This window comes from Equus asinus, chromosome 7, assembly GCF_041296235.1.
Source record: "Equus asinus isolate D_3611 breed Donkey chromosome 7, EquAss-T2T_v2, whole genome shotgun sequence".
Taxonomy (NCBI): domain Eukaryota; kingdom Metazoa; phylum Chordata; class Mammalia; order Perissodactyla; family Equidae; genus Equus; species Equus asinus.
Window position 1 is genome coordinate 78,080,306 of NC_091796.1, and position 24,949 is coordinate 78,105,254.

A 24,949-nucleotide genomic window follows, 5' to 3' on the forward strand; every position below is an offset into this window, starting at 1 on the left:
AGCATAATGTCTTCAAGGCTCATCCATGTTGTAGCATGCGTCAGAATCTCCATTTTTAAGACTGAATAATATTCTATTGCATGTGTGTATCACACTTTGTTTATCCATTCATCTGTTGATGGACACTTCGGTTTCTCTCACTTTTTGGCTGTTGTGAATAATGCTGTTATGAATATGGTATACAAATATCTGTTCGAATCTCTGCTTTCAATTCTTTTGGGTATACACCCAGAAATAAAATTCCTGGACCTTATGGTAATTCTACGTTTAATTTTCTGAGGAACTGCCATACTGTTTTCCACAGGGGCTGTACCATTCTACATTTCTCACCAACAAGGCACAAGGGTTCCAATATCTCTACATTCTTACCAACACTTGTTATTTTCTGTTTGTTTGGGTTTCTTTAATAAAAGCTATCCTAGGGGCTGGCCTGGTGGCATAGTGGTTGGGTTTGTGCACTCCACTTCAGCGGCCCAGGGGTCATGGGTTCAGATCCTGGGCACGGACTTGCACACCACTCATCAAGCCATGCTGTCGCAGCATCCCACATACAACACAGAGGAAGACTGGCACAGATGTTAGCTCAGCGACAATCTTCCTCAAGGAAAAAGAGGAAGACTGGCAACAGATGTTCGCTCAGGGCCAATCTTCCTCACCAAAAAAAAAAAAGTTATCCTAGTAGGTGTGAAATGTTTGCCAGCCTTTTTAACTTTCAAATAATAGTCCAAAATGACTCTCAAGTCCTTATTGAATATCTTGAAGCACATGATTCTACAAATAGTGTATGATTTTTCTTTATGTATTATTTTATGCTTACCTACTATGAAATTCAGTTACCACTTTTCTGCTCACTTCACCCACACAAAAAGAGTTGCTTGCAGTTTATCCCCATGGGTTTGGCATTTCATTACCTGAAGGAACTAATGTCCTATATAAATTTGGGATATTTATATGTATTCTTTCTTCAAATCACTTACAAAAATAATTAAGAGCACTAATCTCTATTTACTTAAGCCTGCCACTTCTGCAATGACACTTACTTCAGAGGTGGATGTAACATAAGGCAGCACAGCACAGCATTAAAACCACAGGCTTAGGATACAGGTGCACAGGGTTCAACTCTCCACGTCGCTACCACTTACTAGCTGTGTGCCTTAGGCAGGTTACTTAATCTCTCAAATTGTATCCTCATCTGCAAAATTGAGAAAATAATTCTACCTATTTAATAGTGTTATGTTTGGATTAATGAGACAGATCTGTGTGAAGGACTTGGCCCAATGCCTGATGCATAGCACGAGCCAGATAAACGTTAGCTAATTATTATGGTATTTGAACTCCAACAACAATAGCTAACATCAGCTAAATTTATTCTGGGCCAGGGACCAGCCTAAGGGTTTTATGTGTAGTGGCTCTTCTATTCCTCTTAATAATCCTATGAAGTAGGTATTGTTATCTTTATTATCCAGAAGAAACTACAGAAAAGCTAAATAACCTGAAGGTACACAGTGACCAAGAGTGGGAGTTGGGATCTGAATCCAGGTAATCTGGCTCTAGAAACTGTGTTCCTTACCACAATACAGTCCAGCCTCTCAATTATAGCAGGGGCCAGGCAGCAAAGCAAATGAGTGAAACCTGCCAGATTATATGGCAGACTGGAGAATATACAACCCTTTTTAAAAGACAAGCCACTACTCAGCTCCAGCCAGTTACTGCCATAGAGGAATGCAGGCTCAAGGTTGCTAGACCTTCCAATTTTTCAAGAGAAGTCAGCAACTTGATTTTCGCATGCTGAATGCAGGCCTCGGTGGAGGCTGCATTTGGCCCATGGATAAGTTAAGGTTGGATGATTTGCCCAAGGTCACAAAACTGGAGTCCAATGGCACTTTCTAAATCAGAGAGAAAAAAATCAAACGGCAAGTGCAAGCAGGTATGGAGAGAGAAGGAGAAGTGGTGTCCTATGAATTTTACTCTTCACTACAGAAGTAGCCACAGGAGGGATAACATCGACAGGCATTAACTCCTGCTAATACCCTGCCCTTACCCCACACCCTTGTTCTGAAAGTTAAGTCCACTTATCTGCCTATTAACTCATTTTTCCACATCTCCAATTATGTAGGTAGGGCAGAAACATTATCCCCATTTTGAAGATGTGAAAAGTGAGGCAGTTGCTAGCCTCAATGATAGAAGCCTTGACTCCTAACTTGAAGGAGGAAGTAAAGTAGCAGCAACCCCTGAACCAGACAGCTAGAACCCCAGGAAATAAAATGGTTCCTCTAAAATCAGATGACTAGCAGCAGTGCAGCTGAACAGAGCCAGCGTTTTTAAATCCTAAACCAGTACACCAATCCCTAGGCAATGTCTCTAATTCCTGAGCAGAAATAGAGACAGGAATCCACAAACATCTTATACCAGAATCACAGAACAGAGCTGGAAGACACTCCAACACCCCCACTTTGCCAGTGAAGAACCTGAGGCACAGAGAGGTAAACTCACCTATCCCAGAGCACCGACACTACCAGCTAGTGGCAGAGCGGCACTCAAATCCAAGACGGCTCTTCCTACAGTGTGGTAAGCAGAGGTCACTGGGTGACTTCAAAGAGTAATAATTTTAACAATGACGTATTTTAATGTGTATTAGGAAAAAAAACTAGGACATAAAACCCATGACAGACATGACAGTAATATAGTTTCCTTTCAAGTATTGTTTTACGAGGAGTCAATTTAGGAAAAAATATTAAGTAATAGCACAGATGATAACCTTCAATATGACAAAAGTCAAAAAGGTGGGGCTCAAACTTCTGAAATGTAGAGTAGTTTACCAAGCACTTTTACTACCTGCCTCCTTAACAGAGGACCTCTAAATTTGACACTGAGGTTTGATACTCAAATGCAGAGCACCTAGGGATTAATCTTGAAAGGTATTAGGAGAATGTGACTATTTTAACAAAGAAAGCTGCAAACTAATCAGTTGCATTGTAAGTGGCCTAAAGGAAGACTACAAAATGGCCAAAACTTAAGATAAAATATTCAACCTCCCTAATAATCAAAGTCAATTATGTGAGAATTGAAGTAATAAGTTTTTTAAATGATACCATTTTTCACACACTGACTGGCAAAGACGACAGGATAGAGAACAGTAGCTAAGATGCAGTCTCATAATGAACTGGCACAAGCATAAATCACTTCAACCGCCCCATGCTGGAGGGCAAATATATATCAAATGTATTTTGTAAATATAAAAAAAATTCATACCCTTTGACCCAGAGCCCCATTTCTAAGATTTCATTCTAGGGGAAAAAAATAAATTTTCACAAAGGTTTAGCTACAAGAATTGTCATAAAAGAAGAAAATAAACAGAAGGAGGGAACTGGTTTAAATTCTGATATACAGGGCCAGCCCTATGGCCGAGTGGGTTTGCGCACCTGCGGTGGCCCAGGTTTTCGCTGGTTCAGATCATGGGCACAGACATGGCACCACTCATCAGGCCATGCTGAGGCAGCGTCCCACATAGCACAACCAGAAGGACCTACAACCAGAATATACAACTATGTACTGGGGGGCTTTGGGAAGAAGAAGAAGAAGAAAAAAGAAGATTGGCAACAGATGTTAGCTCAGTTGCCAATATTAAAAAAAAAAAAAATTTCTGACATAGGTGCTTGACAGGATACAATACTGCCATAATATCGTGCTTTAGAACAGTTGTTCTCGGGGCTGGCCCAGTGGGGCAGCAGTTAAGTTTGCATGTTCCGCTTTGGCGGCCCAGGGTTTGCTGGTTCCATCCTGAGTACAGATACGGCACTGTTTGACAAGCCATGCTGTGGTAGGCGTCTCACATATAAAGTAGAGGATGATGGGCATGGATGTTAGCTCAGGGCCAGTCTTCCTCAGCAAAAAGAGGAGGATTGCCAGCAGATGTTAGCTTGGGACTAATCTTCCTCAAAAAAAAAAAAAAGTTGTTCTCAAAGTGTGTTCCCTGAACCCCAGGAGGTCTGCAAAGTCAAAATTATTTTCACAACAACACTACAGTGTTATTTGCTTTTTCACTGTGTTGGCATTGTAGTGATGGTGTAAAAGCAATGGTGGTTTGTAAGACTACTGGTGTCTCAGCACTCACCAAGGCAGTATACCACACTATTACTAGGTCATCAGTATATCCTTAACTGTCACCCACTAACAATAAAAAACAAATGTCAGTTTCACTTAGGAATGTCCTTGATGAAGCAGTAAAAATAATTCTATCAAATTTCAACCAGAGAACACACTGTAATCTTCTGTATGATGAAATGGGAAGAACACTTTCACTGCACACCAAAGAACAATGGTTATTTTCTGGAAAAGCACATGTGCGATGGTTTGTTTTGTGAGCTGAAGTGGCTGCTTTTTTTATGGAATTTTATTTTTACTTGAAATGATTGACAAACTATGGTTATTCAGAGTTGGGTATTTGGCAGATATTTTCTCCAAAATGAACAAGATGAGCCTGTCACTTCAAGGAAAACAACTGGCATTATTTGTACTCAATGATAAAATTTAAGCTCTCAAGAGAAAACAAGAATTTTGTAAAACTTGTACCATTCACCACAGTGAACTCCACCACTTCCCAATAAAGACTTTACTGATGAGATTGGAGGTGGTACTAACAAAAATGATTTCTTGAAATATATTACATAATGAAATGTGTCAAGACTTAGAAAATATGTCTAACTCAGTGAACAAATATCTTCCAAATGATCAATGTATGATGTTATGAGACAATGCTTGGGGCTCTTCTAATCCTTTTAATAATCCTACGAAGTAGATATTGTTGCTATCCTTATTATCCAGATGAAACTACAGAAAAGCTAAGTAACCTGAAGGTACACAGTGACCAAGAGTAGGAGTTGGGATCTGAATCCAGGTAATCTGTCTCCAGAAACTATGCTCCTTACCACAATACAATCTAGCTCCTCAAATACAACCGGGGCCAGGCAGCAAAGCAAAAGAGTAAAACCTGCCAGATTAAATGGCAGACTGGAGAATATACAACCCTTTTGAAAGGACAAGCCATTGTATACTCAGCTCCAGCCAGTTACTGCCATTGGGGAATGCAGGCTCAAGTTGCCTGATTCCAGTTTTTCAAGAGAAACCAGCAACGTGGCGGGGGAGGCTTTAAACAGAGACTAATGGATTTTAATGTAACAGACTATGAAAAATTCTGATATTTTTTCGGATTCTACATTGCAACTAATCTTTAAGAAACTTCCACTTGTCAAGTTTTGATATAGTATCAAAGAAGAATATACACAATTATCTGATAAGGCATTAAAATACTCTTTTCCTTTTCTAATTACATATCTGTGTAATTCTGAATTTTCTTCATATATGTCAGCTAAAGCAATATTCCACAACAGATTAAATGTAAATGTGTTCACAATATCTATTATGACATTAAAGAGATTTGGAAAAATTTTTAACAATGCTACTCTTCTATTTTTTTTATTTTGGAAAATATGGTTATTTTTCATTAAAATATTATGTTAATATAAAGTTTATTATTGCTATTCTTAAATAAATGAATTTTTAAACTCTCTCTGTTTTAAATTCTAATACAAAAAATAATCAATGAATATGACCCACATAAACTGAAGGTCTGTAAGATTTTCAATGATATTTAAGAATGTAAAGAGGTCTTGAGACCGAAGAGTTTGAGAATTTTTGCATCAGAACAGTGGTTCTCAACCAGGGTGATTTTGCCCCCCCAGGGAGCATCTGGCAATGTCTGGAGATATTTTCGGTTGTCACAATTGGGGAGATGCTACTGACATAAACTGGTTAGAGGCCAGGGATGCTGCTCAGTGCATAGGACAGGCGCCCATAACAGAAATATCCATCCCAAAATGTCAATAACTGTTGAGGTTGAGAAACCCTGCTTTGAAGAATATTCAATGACATATGAAAAAATGTTAACATAAAGAAAAAAGGTTACAAAACAGCAGAGATGGCCTAATTCCAATTTTATTTTTAAAAATGTACATATGCATACAAAAAAGGCTAAACTATGACACCATGTGTCAAAAATGGTTATCCTGAGTAGGTAGGATACTTCTTTCTTGCCAAATTTCCTATAATTAACATATGATATTTTTTAAACTTATGAATAAGTAGGAAGCCTGTCTTAGTGCCATATTCTGATGACTTATATGATTCAATAGGAAATTCTCAACAGTAAAGTGTGGAATGAGTGAAACGTGAAAGAACAAAAGCTCCTCAAACAGAACTAGGGGAACACTAAAAACAGATTCTCGGGGCCTCAACAACAGTAAGGATTTACAGGGAAGTTATTAAGATAGTAGATGATGCATCGTGAGGTACTCCTAGACCACACATTGTCTTCATGTCCAGTCCCACTTCTTCTTCTTTTTCTTTTAAGATTGACACCTGAGCTAACATCTGTTGCCAATCTTGCCAATCTTCTTTCCCCCTCCACCCCCTCAAAGCCCCCAGTACACAGTTGTATATTTTAGTTGTGAGTGCCTCTGGTTATGCTGTGTGGGATGCCACCTCAGCATGGCCTGATCAGCAGTGCCACGTCTGCACCCAGGATCCAAACCAGCGAAACCCTGGGCTGCCAAAGCGGAACACACAAAGTTAACCACTCAGCCAGCGGGCCGGCCCCAGTCCCACTTCTTCTACCATAGAGAACTAACCTGGACAACATGCTCTCCTGCTTATATTACAGATGATCTTCAGTCACTCTGAGCAGTTTCTTATTTTTTTAGTTTTTTCGCAAAATTCCCTGCATAAGCAACATTAACAATATAATTAAGCTTTCTTTTCTCTTCTTGGGCAATTCTAAAAAGATTAAACCAATGCAGGCCCCAACGCTTTTTCAGTTCTTCTAGGAAGGCATACAACACCCACCCATGAGCAGATACAAACAGAGATATCAACTCTGAGGCTAAATCAAGGGCTGCTTGAAGCTGGGTGCCAACCATGCAAATTTCACTTGCTTCTTGCCAGTATGTCTCAGGCAAAACACATGCTTCAGCCATCTATGGCAGCAAGTGATAAGATAAGACATCTGCACCAGGCCATCAAACACAGTTAAGACATCTATTAAGAAAAGAAACATAACAACCCTCAGAGGCTCCAATTAGTTACTTGGCCTTAAGCTGTAACACACGAGATACAACTGGAATTTAGATACAAGACTTGAACGGAAATTCTGAATGAGGGAAGTTGTGTAACAAGATTTTAACAGGCATCTGGATTGCAAAAAATTTCTCCTCCTGAGTAATGTTCTTAGAAGGAAACACACTTTCCAAAGTAAGGAAGGATAGGTAGGCTAAGAATTAAAACTGGAGACAGCCCGAGTGACACTGCCTCCAACCTGGAAAATCTCTATTTACTTATCTGTAAAATAATAGGGGACCACCAACTTAATCAAAACAATCATGTTCAGAGACAAAGAAACTGTCACAATGTACTGGCAGAGTAAGTCACTTAAAAGAGTTTAACACTTTGAGTAAGTTCTTTATAAATGCAGAACTTCCTGACTTTCCCTACTGAGGGACCAGGTCAGAAGACTCAGATTTTAATCCTGATTGTACCACTTACTACTTGTGAGCCACTGGGCAAATCACTTTACCTCTTCGCTCCTTTGTGTCCTTATATATAAAATTAAAGGCTTCAATTAGATGATCATTAGTCCTTTCCAGCAGTAAAATTCTATGATTCTATAGAGACAGAACATCAGTAGCATAAGATCACAGGTAAGAAGGATGAAATCAGGACTCTAACCCAGATCTCTTAAACTTCTTTATTCATGACATGCCACAACATGAAAGACAATCTAGAGCCAACTGGCTATCGACCAGAAAAACTACAATTCCTGAAAACCCTTCTCAGAGCCAATTTACACACTTGAGGGGATCAACTTTTACTCCAGATGTCCTCTGGTGCTGGACAGATATCCCACAAAACGAAGCCTATAGCATGGTTTTAATACCAATATCATATCCACTTTTAGTTTAAAATACCTCAGGAAAACGATCCCAACTCAGTGGGGAATCACTCCCCAAAATGCCTCTCCCCAAAATCAACTTGGCAAAAAACAACCACCTGTAAGAAGACTTTAAAAAAAAAAAAAACAAAAAAGAATGTACAAGTGAATAGTAGAACAAGAATTATAAGAAGAGGTATACAGAAAGGAAAGAGTAACTTACTAACCTCTGGCCCTAGCACTTTCCTAATGGTTTTGGCCTGTTTTTTGCTTTCTAATAAGACGAGGGGACAAACGACTAAGCAACCACCCTGCTCCTCATGCTCAATCCAGTACCCTAAAAGCAGCAGCTGAGACCCAACATGGAGAGAATGGGGCTTGGAGGCTTTTCCACCAAAGGCATTCAGTGGCGAAGGGGAGGAGTTAAGAGACTGGGGCTTTGGTTTTACCTGAGAACCAGACAGCTCGGATGATTATGACTAGATGGCCATATAACTTATCATCCAAACTAGGGCCTTTATAAGAAAGAAAGGATCGCTAATAATTGTACTGGGACAATGTGGAAACTGAGACAATCCTAAGTAAACCCAGGATATATACTCACCTTGGTTACAAAGGACCCCAGCAGAAAGCAAGGCAGGCAAGGGACCTACAGAGTTACCTTATCAACCATATAAGGTAATCTTATCTTACCTTATCAACCGGCAAAAGCCCCAAGAGGGGCAAAAGGGAAGATGGGAATCAGCCTTTCTGCCAACATCTTCTCCGCTATGTGGATCTGTTATAAACCTGTCAATTTCCTCAGATGTCACTTTCTCTTTGATTCCTACATGTCCCAGCTCTCTGGAATATAACTTCCATTTTAAAATTGGCCCTAATAAGAAAATAGTACTCAGAGCACATGGACTTGATCTCAAATGCATATCAACTCTATATCCTGAGAGGTACATGATAGTTTCGGGTATTCAACACTGCAAAGTGCAAGGAGTGAGTAAGGTGGCCAGAAAGTGTGAACATGAAGGCACGGGAAGAGCAGACAACTAAAGTGACAAATGATGGTTGTCAAGTCTTTCCCCAAATCCCTTAGGAAAATTGATGTGAAGTACCAGTGGTATCCAAGACCAGAACCTACAGAGCAGCCCTCCTTGTTCACCCAATCAGTGAATAACCTTGGAAATGAAATGCCTTCCTTTTCACAGAAGCAGAGCGAAGCTGCTGGTGACAGATGTAAATTTTATTTGCAAGAACACTATACTTCAGATTCATTAAGGATTAAACAGGCTTATCATCTGGCCTAGGAGGCATACCTCCCTATATGATACTGCATCTGTGGAAAAGTGCTTCCAAATGACTTACCAGTGCTCTCCAGGCAAATAATCCCATTTAGATTGTTTAAACCTTTGTCCAAAAAGCACTTTATTCTGAAGCACATTATTTGTCTATGCTCCAGGCATAGATATTTTCTCCCCATGTGTTATTATGAATATCTGTTGTCTGAAATTCAGCCAAATGTACTCAATCAGCGTGCTTTTGGTAGATATCAAACTCAAATTGCAGGCTCAGTAAATACATATGTATATATTGCTTGACTTTTACTTGGGCTAATGGAGAAGCGGAACCAACTTTGTAACCAGAGTATGCCTACTCCTAATTAGACTAAAGTAGGTGAGTTTAGCCCAGTGTGAAGTTAGTCACACGGTTTATGTAAGCAAGCGAGGAACATCCACATCCAAAGTGTAGGGAAGAAGACTTTAGATGACTGCCAAGACCAAAACCCAAGTGAAGTGATTTCTAGCACCAAGGTGCTAAATCTGCTTGAGGGGTGAGTACCATAGCTGTGACCAGAACTGTGCTTTGAGGTTCCAAGCCCAACGACCCATCCCTTCAGCCCCACTTCTTCTGTTTATACACAAAGGGGAAAAAAGCAGTTAGCAAAGTTATCAGAGTGATAGCATCAAGAAATGAGAACGTAGGGGGGCTGGCCCCGTGGCCGAGTGGTTAAGTTCACGCGCTCTGCTGCAGGCGGCCCGGTGTTTCGTTGGTTCGAATCCTGGGCGCGGACATGGCACTGCTCATCACACCACGCTGAGGCAGCATCCCACATGCCACAACTAGAAGGACCCACAACAAGGAATATACAACTATGTACTGGGGGGCTTTGGGGAGAAAAAGGAAAAAAAATAAAATCTTTAAAAAAAAACAAAAAAGAAATGAGAACGTAGGAAAAAGGTCAGAACCTCTTAAAGCGTACGTAACAGTCTAAAAACTTCAGAGCAGTTGGCAGCATGTCTCATGCAGACCCAGGCTGGAAATCCAGCTCCACCACAAACTATGGGAGCTTTCACAAGTTACTTAATTTCTCTAAGCCTCGCTTTCCTCACATCTAAAATAAGGATAATAGGGGCCGGCCCTGTGGCCAAGTGGTTAAGTTCGCACGCTCCGCTTCGGCAGCCCAGGGTTTCGCCAGTTCGGATCCTGGTTGCAGACATGGCACCACTCATGAGGCCATGCTGAGGTGACATCCCACATGCCACAACTAGAAGGACCCACAACTAAAAATACACAACTATGTATCGGGGGGCTTTGGGAGAAAAAGGAAAAATAAAATCTTAAAAAAATAAAATAAAAATAAAAAAATAAAATAAGGATAATAGTACCATCCACACCTTAGGAACGATTCTTTTAAGTATCAGATGTGATCATATATGACACACAATGAAATGCCCCCCCGAATAATATTTGATAAATGAATGACATGCTCAAATATTAGCTATTTTTACTGTCAAATATTTGTTTTTATAAACAGCAGTGTCTCAGTTGAAAGTCAGGTGAGGCATTCCTACTTAATTTGGTAGACACTGGGGAGCACTGTAGATTTCTGAAGGGTCAGCAGGAGATGTGAGATCATGAGAGTTAAGTTTTAGGACACACGTTGGCAGTGGTAAGAAATATATATTAAAGCTGAAAGAACAAAAACTTGGGAAGCAGCTACTGGAACGAAATTTTCTACAAAGACCAAGGTAATAAAAATCTTTTTTCGTCCTTAGAATTATATTTCACTTGATTTTAACCAGAAACAATGAATTCTAACATTTATTCTTCCACTAATGCCCTAACTGTTCTCTGCATTACAGAACCCACAGCAGTCATTTATCAATGTCCTTCCTTGATTCTTTAGCACTCAGTTTTGACAATTAATACAAAACCTTTAAATCCCCTTGTGTTTCTAGACTATAGGTAACACTGGCTATTTTCCGAGTTGACAAATAAGACTAAGTGCTTAGCAGAGGGCTTGACACACATTACATGCTAAATAAATGTTTAAAAAATAATTCTTATAGTTATTATTAAGATTAAAGAGGCACACATACTGTGTTCTCATTACATATTTTTAATGAATAAACAAACATAAGATACCTGTGTGGAAGAAGTTAACTTTATTTACAACAAAACACAGAATAACAATTTATCATCTAAAAGGAGCAATTAGAGTTGTACATTTGCTCAGAAATTGCTAACATCACCTTTCAATTCTTTAGAAGAGAGCCAGAAAAGGTGGCCTATCCTATAAGAAGAAAAGGGAAAGAAAAATATAAAAAGGCTACATAGAAACAGCACCTGCCGGGGAGCAATGAGCCCTCCTTAGAGTCCCGACTGCCAAAGACTAACGGGGCAGCTCTGGAAGTCACCTTTTTACTTCTCCACTTCCTTTTCCATAAAATAAAGATCTTTCCAACTCTCTGACTCGATGAGGGAGAAGGAAGATATAAACAAGGTTACCTAATGCAATATTGCCCAAACTTCAGTCAATCTTGATCACCTCTTGATTTTTTCCGTATCCACATAACACATTCGCCATTATTTTTCTTTAAACTGACTCTTTAAAATTTATTGCACCTTAAGCAATAAATCCCTTAAAAACAATATTTTATATATGCTGCTTGACTTTTCTAACATGTAAAAAAATAAATGTACAAACCATTAAAATTTAAAAATTCATTCAAAGATCACCTAAAATTAGCTTACATACCCACACTTTGGCAAATGGTTACCTAACCCTCATCACCAAAAATCAAAAACTTTAAAGGACAGAGAATTAAGTAGAAAAGAAATGTAATTTCACATTCTCACGATAATCTAAGGGTTACTCCTAACAGATTAGTATTCAGTTCTTAACTGTAAGAGAATATTTTTTTAATTTAAAGATTGGCACCTGAGCTAACAACTGTTGCCAATCTTTTTTTTTCTCCTCAAATCCCCCCAGTACATAGCTGTATATTTTGGTTGTGGGTCCTTCTAGCTGTGGCATGTGGGATGCTGCCTCAGCATGGCCTGACGGGTGGTGTCATGTCTGCGCCCAGGATCCGAACCAGCGAAACCCTGGCTGAAGCGGAGGGTGGGAATTTAACTACTTGGCCACGGGACCGGCCCCAAGAGAAAATATTTTTAATATAATGTAGGGCACCAAAAATTGAAAATAGAATTGTTTCCTTCTTAGCCTATATAATCTTGATTTGAATTAGGATTTTAGTTCCTTTAAACTTAAAAGGCTTTAGTACCACCCTTGAGTATCTAAATTCAGACTAAAACAGGAAAAGCAATTACTTTTTTCCTGAAACCATGAAAAAGAAAAAAAGATTAAAATTAAGGGCCGTATATTAGCAATGGAAGTGCTCTTCTCCACACTCAATGCATGAGAAAATAAATACATCCATTTCTTAACTCGGGATTCAGAAAGCATATCCATTTGTGTTTCAAGTTTTACTCGTCAGTAGAGTTTCCTTGATCTAAATGATTTCAACTGTACTTTACAGGCAAATCTATCAATAATCAGCTAATGAGCACACACTTGGACCTGGGCTGACACCTTACAGTGTGGTAGCCAAGATACATAACTGAGGGCTACGGCTCTTCTAAGAACTCTTAGTAATCAAAAACATATTGGCTTAGGGGGCCAGCCCTGTGGCCCAGTGGTCAAGTTCGCGCACTCCGCTTCAGTGGCCCAGGGTGTCGCCAGTTCGGATCCTGGGCGCGGACATGGCACCACTCATCAGGCCATGTTGAGGTGGTGTCCCACATGCCACAACTAGAAGGATCCACAACTAAAAGTATACAACTATCTACCGGGGGGGATTTGGGGAGAAAAAAAAACACACATTGGCTAAGTCAAGCCAGTGATGATTCTTTGAACAACACTGAACACAAAGACAACTTTCTGATATGCTAATAATATCTAATGAGACTAGTGGTCATCAGTTGAACCTCATTAGGTTATTTTAAAGAAGTGACAAACGCTGGCGTAATTCTAATTTTGCCCGTCTTTGATAGATATCAATTAGCTAACTGACCAAGAAGTGGGAAAAATAACATGCATCTATAAATATCCACGTTACCTTATCCTCATGACCTGACCTCTATAATTTATCATAGCAATGTACTCCAAGGCCATCTCTATGAGCCTTCTTTTTTTCCCACTAAAGCTCATAGGCAAGACGATTTTTGCTATATTAAGTACTGCAAACGAGAGAAAAATCAAATATCTATTAAAATATCATAAAGCAGAGGGGAAAAATTAAGGGTCATGCACTGTTACAAATGAGAAGTAAATGCTCCTAAAATGCAAGCTTCTCAAGAGTATGATTTATACCTGATTCATCACCTCTGTTATTCTCATAGCTCCTGTCTTATGAATACTATGCATTCAAAAACTATTTGTTGAACTAATAAATAGATCTAAGGATAAAATTTCCTATCATCACAGCAATGGATTATCAGTGAATAGAAAAGCTCACAGGAAAATCTAATTCCCTAATCACCTTGTCAAAATGTATGCACTATGAAAGATTTTAAAGACAGAAATCTGCCCCACCACTGGCCATACTTCACCTGATACACTCCTGATACACTGGACCAAGAAGTTCACCCTAATTCAACACATGAGAAGCTTTAATAAAGTCAGACTTTATTTAACTGGCTAAAGCCAAACACTTCACATGCAGATAATATGCTCTCAGATGAATTTATTTACAAAAAACCTGATTCCATAAAATGTGAGATAACCAGTGACTGGACAACAGGAGATGATCATTAATTAATGGGTTCAAATTAAGCATATGGTTATTATCATAGCCTTTTGGTTGATGCTTAAAAATATGCTTTGATGACAAAACTGGGGTCAAGTGTATTCACAAAGCATTTTTAACAGTTCACCTCACTGAGCGATTTCTCAATTTTTCACTTTGTACTGTGCCATGTACAACAATATTAGATGTTGAAGGTGTCAATCCCCTAAAAGCTTTTTTGAGGCTCAAGTTAAACAATAACAGTTGCAGCAGCAGTAGCAACCAGAGCAACAGCATGGGCTAGGCCCTGGTGCTAAGGACTTTCAGGTGTTATTTCATTTAATCCTCACCACAACCCTGTGAGGTATTACTGTCCTTATTATATGGACAAGGAAACAGAGGTAAGTGACTTGTCAAAGGTAATCCAATTAGCAAGTAGTTGAGTTGATATTCACCCCAGGCAGCCTGACTCCAGGGTTCATGCTCTTAATCCCTCTTATGTAACTGTGGATACTTATAATGATCAGTAAAGTCAGAGACCCATGTGAAATAGAAATAGGACTAAATAGTTATCACAGTTATAAACATTATGACCAAGTAATTAAGGCCTCTCCCCATTCACAACTCCTACTTTATTAACGCTCTGAAACAGTATAGTTGCTGATGCTATTTGAAAAGCTTCTGAAGGTGCTTTTCCTACATTTAGTCATAAGCATTAAAAAGAGATCATAATCTCTCCCTGCAACTCAAACCTTCATACTTATGGGCTATTAATCTGCTAGTTCTACAGGTTCCAATGCCTTAAATATCAATTCAGGGGAAATAATATTTTTAGCAACTCTCACCCCTCAAGATCTGGATATTTCTGTTTACTGCTAAGATTGTGTTTACACAAACAGTTTACAAACTATAAGAAGGCAGAGTTACAATCCAAGTTAGATATACACAGACCTACATTCTGAATGGTCTCCCAATCAGAGCCCCAGAAGATGAACATCCCAAAGACAAAAAGAAAAAGACTTTCAAGCAAACATATAAAGGACTCCATTCCATGGGAAAGGAGCACAAAAGGAGGCAATGGAGGCAATTTAAAACACTAGGTGCCACCAAAGATTTAAAAGGTAAATCCAGGATATCCCCTAAATACATGTACCAGCATAACCTCCTTGCTGTTGTTAGGATCTCTTGTAAGTAGCACTTCAACATACAGTGTTGTTCCTAACCCCTCTAAGAACTAACACACAGGAAGATTCTAAGAGACTGCAAGCATCAAGCATAAGGAGTTCTTTATAAATACAATGTTTGGGGCTGGTCCAGTGGCCTGGTGGTTAAGTTCGTGCACTCTGCTTCGGTAGCCTGGGGTTCACAGGTTCAGATCCCAGCCATGGACCTAGTGCCACTCATCAAGCCACACTGTGGTGGCATCCCACACAAAATAGAGGAAGACTGGCACAGATGTTAGCTCAGCAACAATCCTCCTCAAGCAAAAAGAGGAAGATTGGCAACAGATGTTAGCACAGGGTCAATCTTCCTCACATAGAATAAAATAGAAAAAGTAATGTTCATTCAAACCCACACAGTTTACAAAGTACCTTCACACGTAACCTATTATTGAATACTACACTCCTGTTAGGTAGTTAGTAAAGGCAATTTGTTATCCCCACTTTACATATGAGGAATGTAGAGACTTACCTAAATTTATACAATTTGTGACTGGTAGAGCCTCCAACTCCTATCCCAGGCTCTTTCCACACCACCTCATACCTCCTCATACCACATCAAAATGTCACAAAACTATCCTGTCCGTCCCCTTTGCACAGGTCTATTACTTATACTGTAAGAACAAACACCGGCTAATAATGACACGTTGAGTTAGAAGTACAAAGAGGAAAGAAAACAAACTCAGTACTTCCTTTGAGAGGCCTGGCACTCTGGCTCCCAACCTAAACTTTGCCAAATGTAGTTCTCACAACAGCTCTTCAGATAGGTGCTGGTCCTCCCAGTGAATACATCAGTAAACAGACTCAGAGAGGCTTAGCAACTTGACTAAGGTCACACACACAGCAGTGATTTGGTAAAATGTATGCTATATCACACCACCTTACATGATATCACAGTAATGCCCTGATCAACAACAAAGAAAAATACTTTCTAGGTTAAAATACTTAATATTTTAAAATGTCAAAAAACCATCCCCCCCACTCATTGCTGTCACGATCTCAGTTACCAAGAGAACACCTTTCTCCTTCCTGATTTTTTCTGGTTTATTCAATACCTGCTGGCCTCACTGTGCCCTGGAAAAGGGGCTAGCTGTTATTTTTCTTCTTTGAGGAAAACTAGTCCTGAGCTAACATCTGCCGCCAATCCTCCTCTTTTTGCTGAGGAAGACTGTGCCTGAGCTAACATCTGTGCCCATCTTCCTCCACTTTATATGTGGGATGCCTGCCACTGCATGGCTTGATAAGCAATGGGTAGGTCTGCGCCCAGGATCCGGCCCGCGAACCCAGGGCTGCCTAAGTGGAATGAGGAAACTCAACCGCTGCGCCACCGGGCTGGCCTCAGGGCTAGCTGTTAGAACAAAAAAGCAATGATGATATGGGCCAGTCCAGTGGCACAGTGGTTAAGTTCCTGCACTCTGCTCTGGCTGCCCGGGGTTCACAGGTTTGGATCCTGGGCAGGGACATAAGACATGGCTCATCAAGCTATGCTGTGACAGGCATCCTACATATAAAGTAGAGGAAGATGGGCACAGATGTTAGCTCAGGGCCAATCTTCCTCAGCAAAAAAGGGAGGATTGGCTGCCGATGTCAGCTCATGGCTAATCTTCCTCCAAAAAAAAAAAGAAAGCAATGATGTATCCTTAACAAATAGCATTTAAAAGGCCATAGGAATCATGCAAATATAATTTTGCCCTAGGTCTAAGTTAATTCTCTCAAACAGTATGTGTCAGGTCCAAGAAATGTGAGCCTGCCCAAACAATTAGGAAATGAAAACAGTGAACAAACTCTGAACAATCTATCATTTTAATCACCACTTTCTGAGGGCTTTAACCAATCCAGACAAGATACAAGAACAACAAAACCCTTAAAAGTAATCTCATTACCAAGCCAGAGTCTGGCCTCCCACCACATTATTGTGAAACATGAGGGATAGATAACATTAGCCTCAAAATACTGTGTGCCTCTCCCCTCTGGTGTTAACTGCTAAAGAACAACGACAGATAAGCGAAAATGTAAACACTGACACCTTAAATAGTTTTAAACTTGGGAAGATTATTGAAGGACCTCCTAGAACAAAATTTAATTAGCTTTAACAAGTTAAGATGTATTTATGACTCCCAGAAGGGGCTTCCGTATCTGAGGCTAAGGGGGCGGGGGAGACTTCTGTTAGCATAAATTGTACTCACAGTGGAAGGTGAATAGCTAAAAAGGCTGTTAACCAAAACTTGATGTTTAGGGAACAAATAAGCAAAGGTAAGTCTATCTGAGCTAAACTGGAGAGGCGGGTGGAAAAGCTTGCAGGAAGGACGAGGAACAAGGGCAAGAGTAGATAAAAAGGGAAACAGGAAGAACTGAGCTAGAGGAAGTAGGAGGAGAAGGAGAAGGACTAAGGTGGGAACCCTGAAAGCACTGATGGAGATGGGCGACTCTGGCCTGGAAAAGGAAGGCAATGAACGCCTGGGAACCAGAAGTCTGCCAGAGCCTCCCCTGTGGAAAAGGCCTCCCTCTTCTAGAGACTAAAATTAAGCCAAGGGAAACGAACTGGCCAAGACTAGAGAAAATAGGGTTCACTTAAGACACAGGGGAAGGCCCTGCACAAGGATAATAGGTACAGAATGGAGGCACCTTTTAAAAGAAGTGCTAGCTTTAAATGGGTGAACTGTATGGCATGTGAATTATATCTTAATAAATCTGTTATTTTAAAAAAGTGTGTTAAACTGAGCAATGTATGACTGCCCTTATGATTTAATTAACATGATTAGTTCAGTCTACAAGAGTCCTCTCCAAATCCCCTCACCCAGTAGGGTGGGTTTACTTTTGTCTGGGAACATCTCTGTTGGAATACATCACTCTGGGAAGGAGAAGGGAGTATTGCGAAAACAGAAGCAGCAGTAGGGGAAAAAGGTGGGAGTTCTTTAAAGAGATCTTCCCCCATTTTTGCCCTCGGGAATTTTGGGCATCGTGGGGGAAGGAAGCTTTTGTTTGGGGTATGCCTTTGAAGTGGAATATCAGGTTTCTTCAGGGGATGATCTAGGGCCCAAATCTACCTCGTCAAAGAGAAAACGATCTGGGGTGGAAAAGTCAAGTCAGTTCTGGAGAAACCCCAGAAGGTTTATCGCGGAATGATCACACAGGTCTTATCTCTGCTACCCCCAAATTGGACTGCACGCCCCGTGTCACTTCCGACTGTTACTCGCGAAGAAGACGGATGCTTTGCCATGATCCCAGAAGTTTCTGGAGAACTGCCCACTGACGTAAATTAGAAACCCATTCGGGGACCGGCCTGGGTGAAGCGAGGCGCCACGTCCAGCGCTGGGCTCCCCCTTCCTCTCAATGTAGGAAAAGGGACCGGGTAGGGCAGAAGGCGAGCGGGAACGCCAGATCACCGTCGTCGCCCTCCTCCCCTTGGCCGGGTTTCGGGGAGCCGCCCCCAGCGTACCCCGATCCCCGCTCGCCTGCCTCGGGCCTGCGACCCCGAGAGGAGGGCGGCGGCGGCGAGCGCCCCCCGCGGCCGCACCCCCCCCCCCCCCGGGCAGCTGTCGCCGCGGCGCGCAGGGCCCGGGCCTCCCCGGGAGCAATAGGCTATCGATTCAGCTGCCTGTCGCTAGGAGCCCCGGGAGAGCGAGGCCTACACCGCCCGGCCGGAGCCCCGGCCTCGATTTCGCCACTTTCCCCACACCGGAGGGGGAGCCGGGGGCAACCAAGCCCAGCTGGGCGGGGGGGAAGAGGAGCGGGGACCACCTGCAACGGCAGCCGCGGGGAAAGGGCGTGCGGGCGCGGGGCTCCGGCCAACAAGTCTCCGGGGTCGCCCATCCGCCGCCCCCGGCCTCACAAGTTGCGCATTCAAGTTCAGGCCGGTGCCCCCTGGCCTCCCGGGCCCTGGGCACTCTGGAAACCAGGAGAAAAACAAGACGCGGAAGAGGCCCCCGCAGGACGGAGGAGATGGAGCTGGGCCCCCAGCGCGCCCAGGAGGCCCAACCTCGACCGCCCGCCCGTCACCTCCCCTCGGCGGACCCAGCCGGTCCCCGAGTCGCAGCCCCGAGCCCTGCGGCGGCCGCCCTGTCACCGCCCGGCGCCCAGGCCCCTCCGCCAGGATGCCGGCGACAGGGGCTCGGGCTCCCCCCTGCCCCCGGCGCGCCTCGGCCTCCTCCCTCTCAAAATCCCCAAATGCCCCCCGCACCTTTTCAAGTACTCAGAGCAAGAGTTTCCCATCAAACTTTGTCAAGTGGTAACCTCGCCCCCCTCCCCAACCCATACTTCCAGGGCGGTCCTCCGGACAGGTCACTCTCCTCTTGGGATGAAGCGAATTAAGGACCTGTCAACCATTTTAGGTCTTTTTTATAGAAGACAGCCTCTCCCTCCCCTCCCTCCCCCTGCAATGGTTTTAATTTGACACCAAACCTTCCCCCCGCAGCAGGGGGGGTGGAGGAGGGAGGGGGTGGGGACTGAGGGCGGGAGGAGGGGGCGAGGAGGGCGACAGGGGAGGTGGGAAGGGGGCCGGGAGGCGCGGGGAGGGGACGGGGGTTGATTTACCTGAGACCAGCCACTGGCCTCCATTGTTGGAGAATTCAATGGCATTGACACAGCCGAAGTGGCCGAGGAGGTCCTTCTTGTAGAGGTTTCTGCAGCCCCGCAGGCGTCTCCTCTGAAAGTCCTGAGTGAGCAGGGGGTCCCCATGCAAGCCCCGCTGGGACAAGAAGCCCACCACTGACCTCATGCTGCCCCCCAGGCCAGCTCTCCTCTTCATGCTGGAACCGCCGCCGCCGCCGCTCGCGCCGCCGCCCCTCCCTCGGCCTCCCGCGCGGCCGCCGCACTCCCCGGCCCTCCCCCCGCGCTGCGAGCCGGCTGGTTCTTTAACCAGCCATGGCAGACGGAGCGAGGTGTGCAGACGCGCGGCGGCGTCCGCGGCTTCCTGGTGGCCCCCCTCCCCCAAGGCTCCTCCCTCGCCCTCGCCGCCGCCTCCAGCAGCTGATCCTCAGCTGCGGCCGCGCTTCCGCGCTGCGCGGCCCTTCCGCCGGCCGCGGGCGCCGGGAGAACGCGGGCGCCGGCGGCCCCTCCCCCGCGGACGCGGGCCGGAAGAACGCGGGCGGCTGGCCTGGAGACCGCGGGCGGCGGCTCGGCGTGCCCACCGCAGCTCCTCCCCGCGCGAGGCCCCGGGTGGCGCCGGCGGAGGCCGCGCTGCCCGCCCTGAGCGCCGCCCTCTGTGAAGTTGAGGGCGCGTAACAGTCCGAGCGACCGCGGCCCATCGCCGCCTGGAGGCCCGGCGCCCGGACGAAGGCGGCTCCGCGCTCTTTCTGTCGGCCGGGAAAATGCAGCCCGAGGTGGCAGAGAGGTGGAAGGAGGACTGAGGCCGAGGCTCCGGTCTCCCTCTGTCCGCCTCACCCTGGGGCCGCCGAGCCCTGTCCAAGAGAAGGGAACCGGGAGTTAGGACTGGACACGTGGGGTAAGGTCGCTTGGGGATTGTGTTAGCGCACCCGTCCTTCCCCACAAAATAAATTGTTGACACTCCCCTTCCCCCCACATTCAGCTAATTCGCCCTTCCTCCAGCCATTCCGTAAAAACGTCTAAATTGTTCCGCTTGGTGGATAGTAGAGTGGTATGTGGGGAAAAAGGGAGAAAGGAATTGTTAAGAAGTGAGAAGAAAATTGCCAAAACCGACTTGAGTTCTGTCCATTAGTTCCAGGCACATTTGCAAGACACAAGAAGCGTTGTGCGAAAATAGCAATACGTGTGATTTAATCGGGTGCGGTGAGCTCCTCTTCAAGGTCTTGAGTGTGGAGCTCTGAGGCCGTACAGCTGTTAACCAGCAGCTGTGTTCCAGGCCAGAAGTAGCCGCCCTGCGGTGGGCTGGGAGCCTCCGCGTTGACCCCAGCGAGGAGACTGGATGTTAAGTGCTTTGGAATGCTACCAGATACATACAGGAAAAAGTCCCCTTGTCAGTGTATTGTAGTGCTTTCCCTAGAAGCTATTCTCTGTCATTAAATGGTAATAAGCTGCTACAATAGGCAGGTGTCACTTTTGCCCTTTCAGTTTACCAGGAATTACATCCTCTGTATCAGAGATAGCACGTGGGCAGTCGAGGAGAGCCCCATGAAAGGTGGGCTGGAGGTGGAGAACATCCATCAAGCACAATCACCTACTTCTACTTTTTGTACAATGACAAGATTAATCATACTAATAACAAATATGCAAGTAAATGTTTAATTTAAAAATCAACATTATAGCAAATATTGCTGAACTTAACAGAAATCCCCCAAATTCCAGAAATTATGGTTTCAATGGGATATTTCCCTAAACAGGAAAATGTGTAGTGCTTTCTTTTAAAAAGTTTCATTCTCAGGATGCTTCATAGTGTTTATTCATTATAATAGCCCCGTAAAGATCAGTAGTAGTATACCAGCTTGATTAACGATTTTTAGCACCCAACATCTCTTCTTCATAGCAATATCACAATGTGTAATTAAACATATTTTTGTGATTATATCAGAGTCCCCCACTCTGCTATAAGCTTTCTGAGAGGAAGGACCACGTCTCTTCTGCTCATGGGTATATGTCCAGAGCCAGCACATGCTGGCACTTAGTGGCCACTGGAACATTTGTTGAATACTTGAATGAATTTAGGGACTGGAGAGACACACCCTCTTCTCCGTCTTAAGCACATACCTCTTCTCCACAACTTTAAATGTGACTGGCTTTTCCCCAATCCCTGGAATGACTGTCCCATTTACCTCAACCTAAAAATAGACCAGGATCTGGTCACAAGCCAGCTCAACTCTAGGACTTTGTTGGAAACTTCTGTAACTGTTCAGTAACCAGCCAGGACAGAAATGTAGGACCACTCAGACTGTTTATATCCTACTGCTACTCTTTGTAAGGACAGTGGATACAATCTCTCTCTTCTTATTTCCATCATTAGGGTTGCCAGATAAAATGCAGGACACCCAGTTCAATATGAATCAGATAAACAATGAATAATTTTTTAGCATAAGTATGTCCCATGCAATATTTTGGGTTTACTTATACTAAAATAATTATTCGTTTATCTGAAATTCAAATTGAATTGGGCATTCTGTATTATTATTTGCTAAATCTGGTGAACCTACCTATAGTATAACCCAACTTCAGAAGATCAAGCTTTATGGTATCTATTTGCTTTTGTTAAGAATTTAACATAGTCCCTTGTGTCTTTTATTGCAAACTAATAATATTGTACATAACTATGTAATACAAATCTTTAATCAACTTCAGTGACCATGGCCTTTCCAATAATAGGTATTTATCGTGAAAAGGCCAGTGTACTTAGCTTAAAAATAGTGAATAAAATTGGACTCCTGAGTAATCTTTCCTCTGCATAGAATGTGTAGAGGAAGAGGGAGAAGGGTAAAAAAAATTCCTTTTTTTCCTAGGCCCAGAAACTTCTGTATATTACCGTTCATTTAGGAACCCTTGAACTACTATGGGTACCCTTACATAATTGCTCCACTGTGGGTTGAATACTGATCAAATGTAGAGTTCCCAGAAATTCATTTACTCTTTGACCCCAGTATCGTTGGAGAAAGAGTAAGGACTCTTTAAAAACTGACTAGATGCTAACGAAATGTTCAAATTTAGAATTGTTTGTTTAAAAAGAAAACTAAGGTACTACTAAGCCCCTTCTCAAACATTTACTAATTACGTTAAATTTTAGCATATTAAGAGCTACATACAAATACTAACATGCTCAGAAATCTTTCACTTAAAAATATTTTCAACTTTAAAATAAACTGTTACTCATAGATAAGAGATATTAATTCAGAAAAATAATACATATTATATACGTATAATTAAACTGTAATGTCTTTTAAGGGATAAGTTATTTATTGGTCATTTCAAATGACGGCAATTTTAATTTTGGGGGAAAAAAAGGAAACGTCTATTTAAATAGAAACTCTTCTGCCAAGATCTATAGGACACGTCATTTCATTTTTTTAATAATAATTTTATCAGACATAGTTGACATACCATAAAATTCATGCTTTTAAAGTTGACAATTTAGTGGCTTTTAGTATATTCTCAAAGTGGTACAACCATCATCACTATCTAATTCCAGAAGATTTTATCACCCCAAAGAGAAACCCCATTCACATTAGCAGTCACTCCCCATTCCTCGCTACCCTTAGCCCCTGGCAACCACTAATCTATATACTGTCTCTATGGATTTGCCTATTCTGGATATTTCATATGAGTGGAATCATACAATATGTGGTCTTTGTGTCTGTCTTCTTTCATTTAGCATAATGTTTTCAAAGTTCATCTTTGTTGTGTCATATATCAGAACTCCATTCTTTTTTTTAGACCAAATTAAATTCCCTTGTATGGATATACAACATTTTGTTTATCTGTTCATCAGTTAATGGGCATTTGGGCTGTTTCCATTTTTTGGCTATTATTTATAATGCTGTTGTTAACATTTGTGTACAAGTTTTTGTGTGGACATGTTCTCATTTCTCTTGGGAACTGTACATATACACCTAGTAGTGGAATTGTTAGATTATATGATAACTCTCTGTTGTACTTTGTGAGGAACTTCCAAATTGTTTTCCAAAGCAGCTGACCATTTTACATTCCCACCAGCAATGTATGAGGGTTCTAATTTTTCCGTTTCCTTGCCAGTCTCTGTTATTGTCTGTCTTTTTTATTATAGCCATACAAGTGGGTGAAGTGGTTTCTCATTATGGTTTGGATTTGCAATTCCCTGATGGCTGTTGATGTTGAGCATCTTTTCATGTGCTTATTGGCCATTTGTATATCTTCTTTGGAGAAATGCGTATTCAGATCCTTTGCCCATTTTTTAATTATTTGTGTTTTTATTGCTGAGTTGTAGGAATTCTTTACATATTCTAGACACAAGTCCCTTATCAAATATATGATTTGCAAATATTTTTTCCCATTCTGTGGGTCTTTTCATTTCTTGGTTGTATCCTTTGAAGCACAAAAGTTTTAAATTCTGTTAAGGTCCAATTATCATTTTTTTTCTTTTGTTATTTGTGCTTTTGGTGTCATATCTGAGAAACAAGGTTACAAAGATTTACTCCTTTAATTCTTCTAAGAGTTTTATATTTTAGCTCTTACATTTACGTCCGTGATCCATTTTGAGTTAATTTTTGTACATAGTGTGAGGTGTAGGGGTGCAGCTTTTTATTCTTTTGCATATGTACATCCAGTCATCCCTGCGCCATTTTTTTTATTGATTTCCCCAGCACCATTTTTTTAAAAGACCCTTCTTTCCTCCATTGAATTGCTAGCATATAGAAATACAATAGATTTTTTAATATTGGCCTTGAATCCTACAAACCTGCTTAATCTATTTATTAGCTCTAATAGTTTTTTGTGAGTTTCTTAAGTTTTCTATATACAAGATCCTCTCAGGCCGGCCTCATGGCTGATTGGTTAAGTTCGCATGCTCCGCTTCGCTGGCCCAGGGTTTTGCAGGTTCAGATCCTGGGCATGGACATGGCACAGCTCATCAGGCCATGTTGAGGCGGTGCCCCACGTGCCACAGCTAGAAGGACCCACAACTAAAATATACAACTATGTGATGGGGGGATTTGGGGAGAAAAAGCAGAAAAAAAACAGAAGATTGGCAACAGTTGTTAGCTCAGGTGCCAATCTTTAACAGAAGATCCTCTCAGAGCCTAATAGAAATA

The 24,949-nt window shown here is 42.3% G+C and overlaps 2 protein-coding genes across 8 annotated transcripts in view; one reads left to right on the top strand and one right to left on the bottom strand.

Moving 5' to 3' along the window:
* The window catches only part of DCAF5 (DDB1 and CUL4 associated factor 5), a 115,418-nt gene extending 95,221 nt beyond the window's left edge, over positions 1-20,197 (bottom strand). For 2 of the 6 annotated variants that reach the window (XM_044773855.2, XM_070513863.1), the window contains exon 1: positions 19,797-20,140. In XM_044773855.2, coding sequence (XP_044629790.1) covers positions 19,797-20,010 — 214 coding nt within the window. In that variant the 5' untranslated portion in view covers positions 20,011-20,140. Of the gene's footprint in view, positions 1-19,443; positions 19,628-19,796 lie in introns of those variants that run through there. The other 4 variants (XM_070513861.1, XM_044773857.2, XM_044773854.2 and 1 more) reach the window with 3 other exon arrangements.
* A 135-nt stretch (positions 20,198-20,332) lies between these two features.
* EXD2 (exonuclease 3'-5' domain containing 2) overlaps positions 20,333-24,949 on the top strand; it is a 96,647-nt gene continuing 92,030 nt past the window's right edge. The window contains exon 1 of one of the 2 annotated variants that reach the window (XM_044773860.2): positions 20,333-20,706. The gene's annotated coding sequence lies outside the window, so the exon portion shown is untranslated. The remainder of the gene's footprint in view (positions 20,707-24,949) is intronic. The other variant, XM_044773861.2, reaches the window with a different exon arrangement.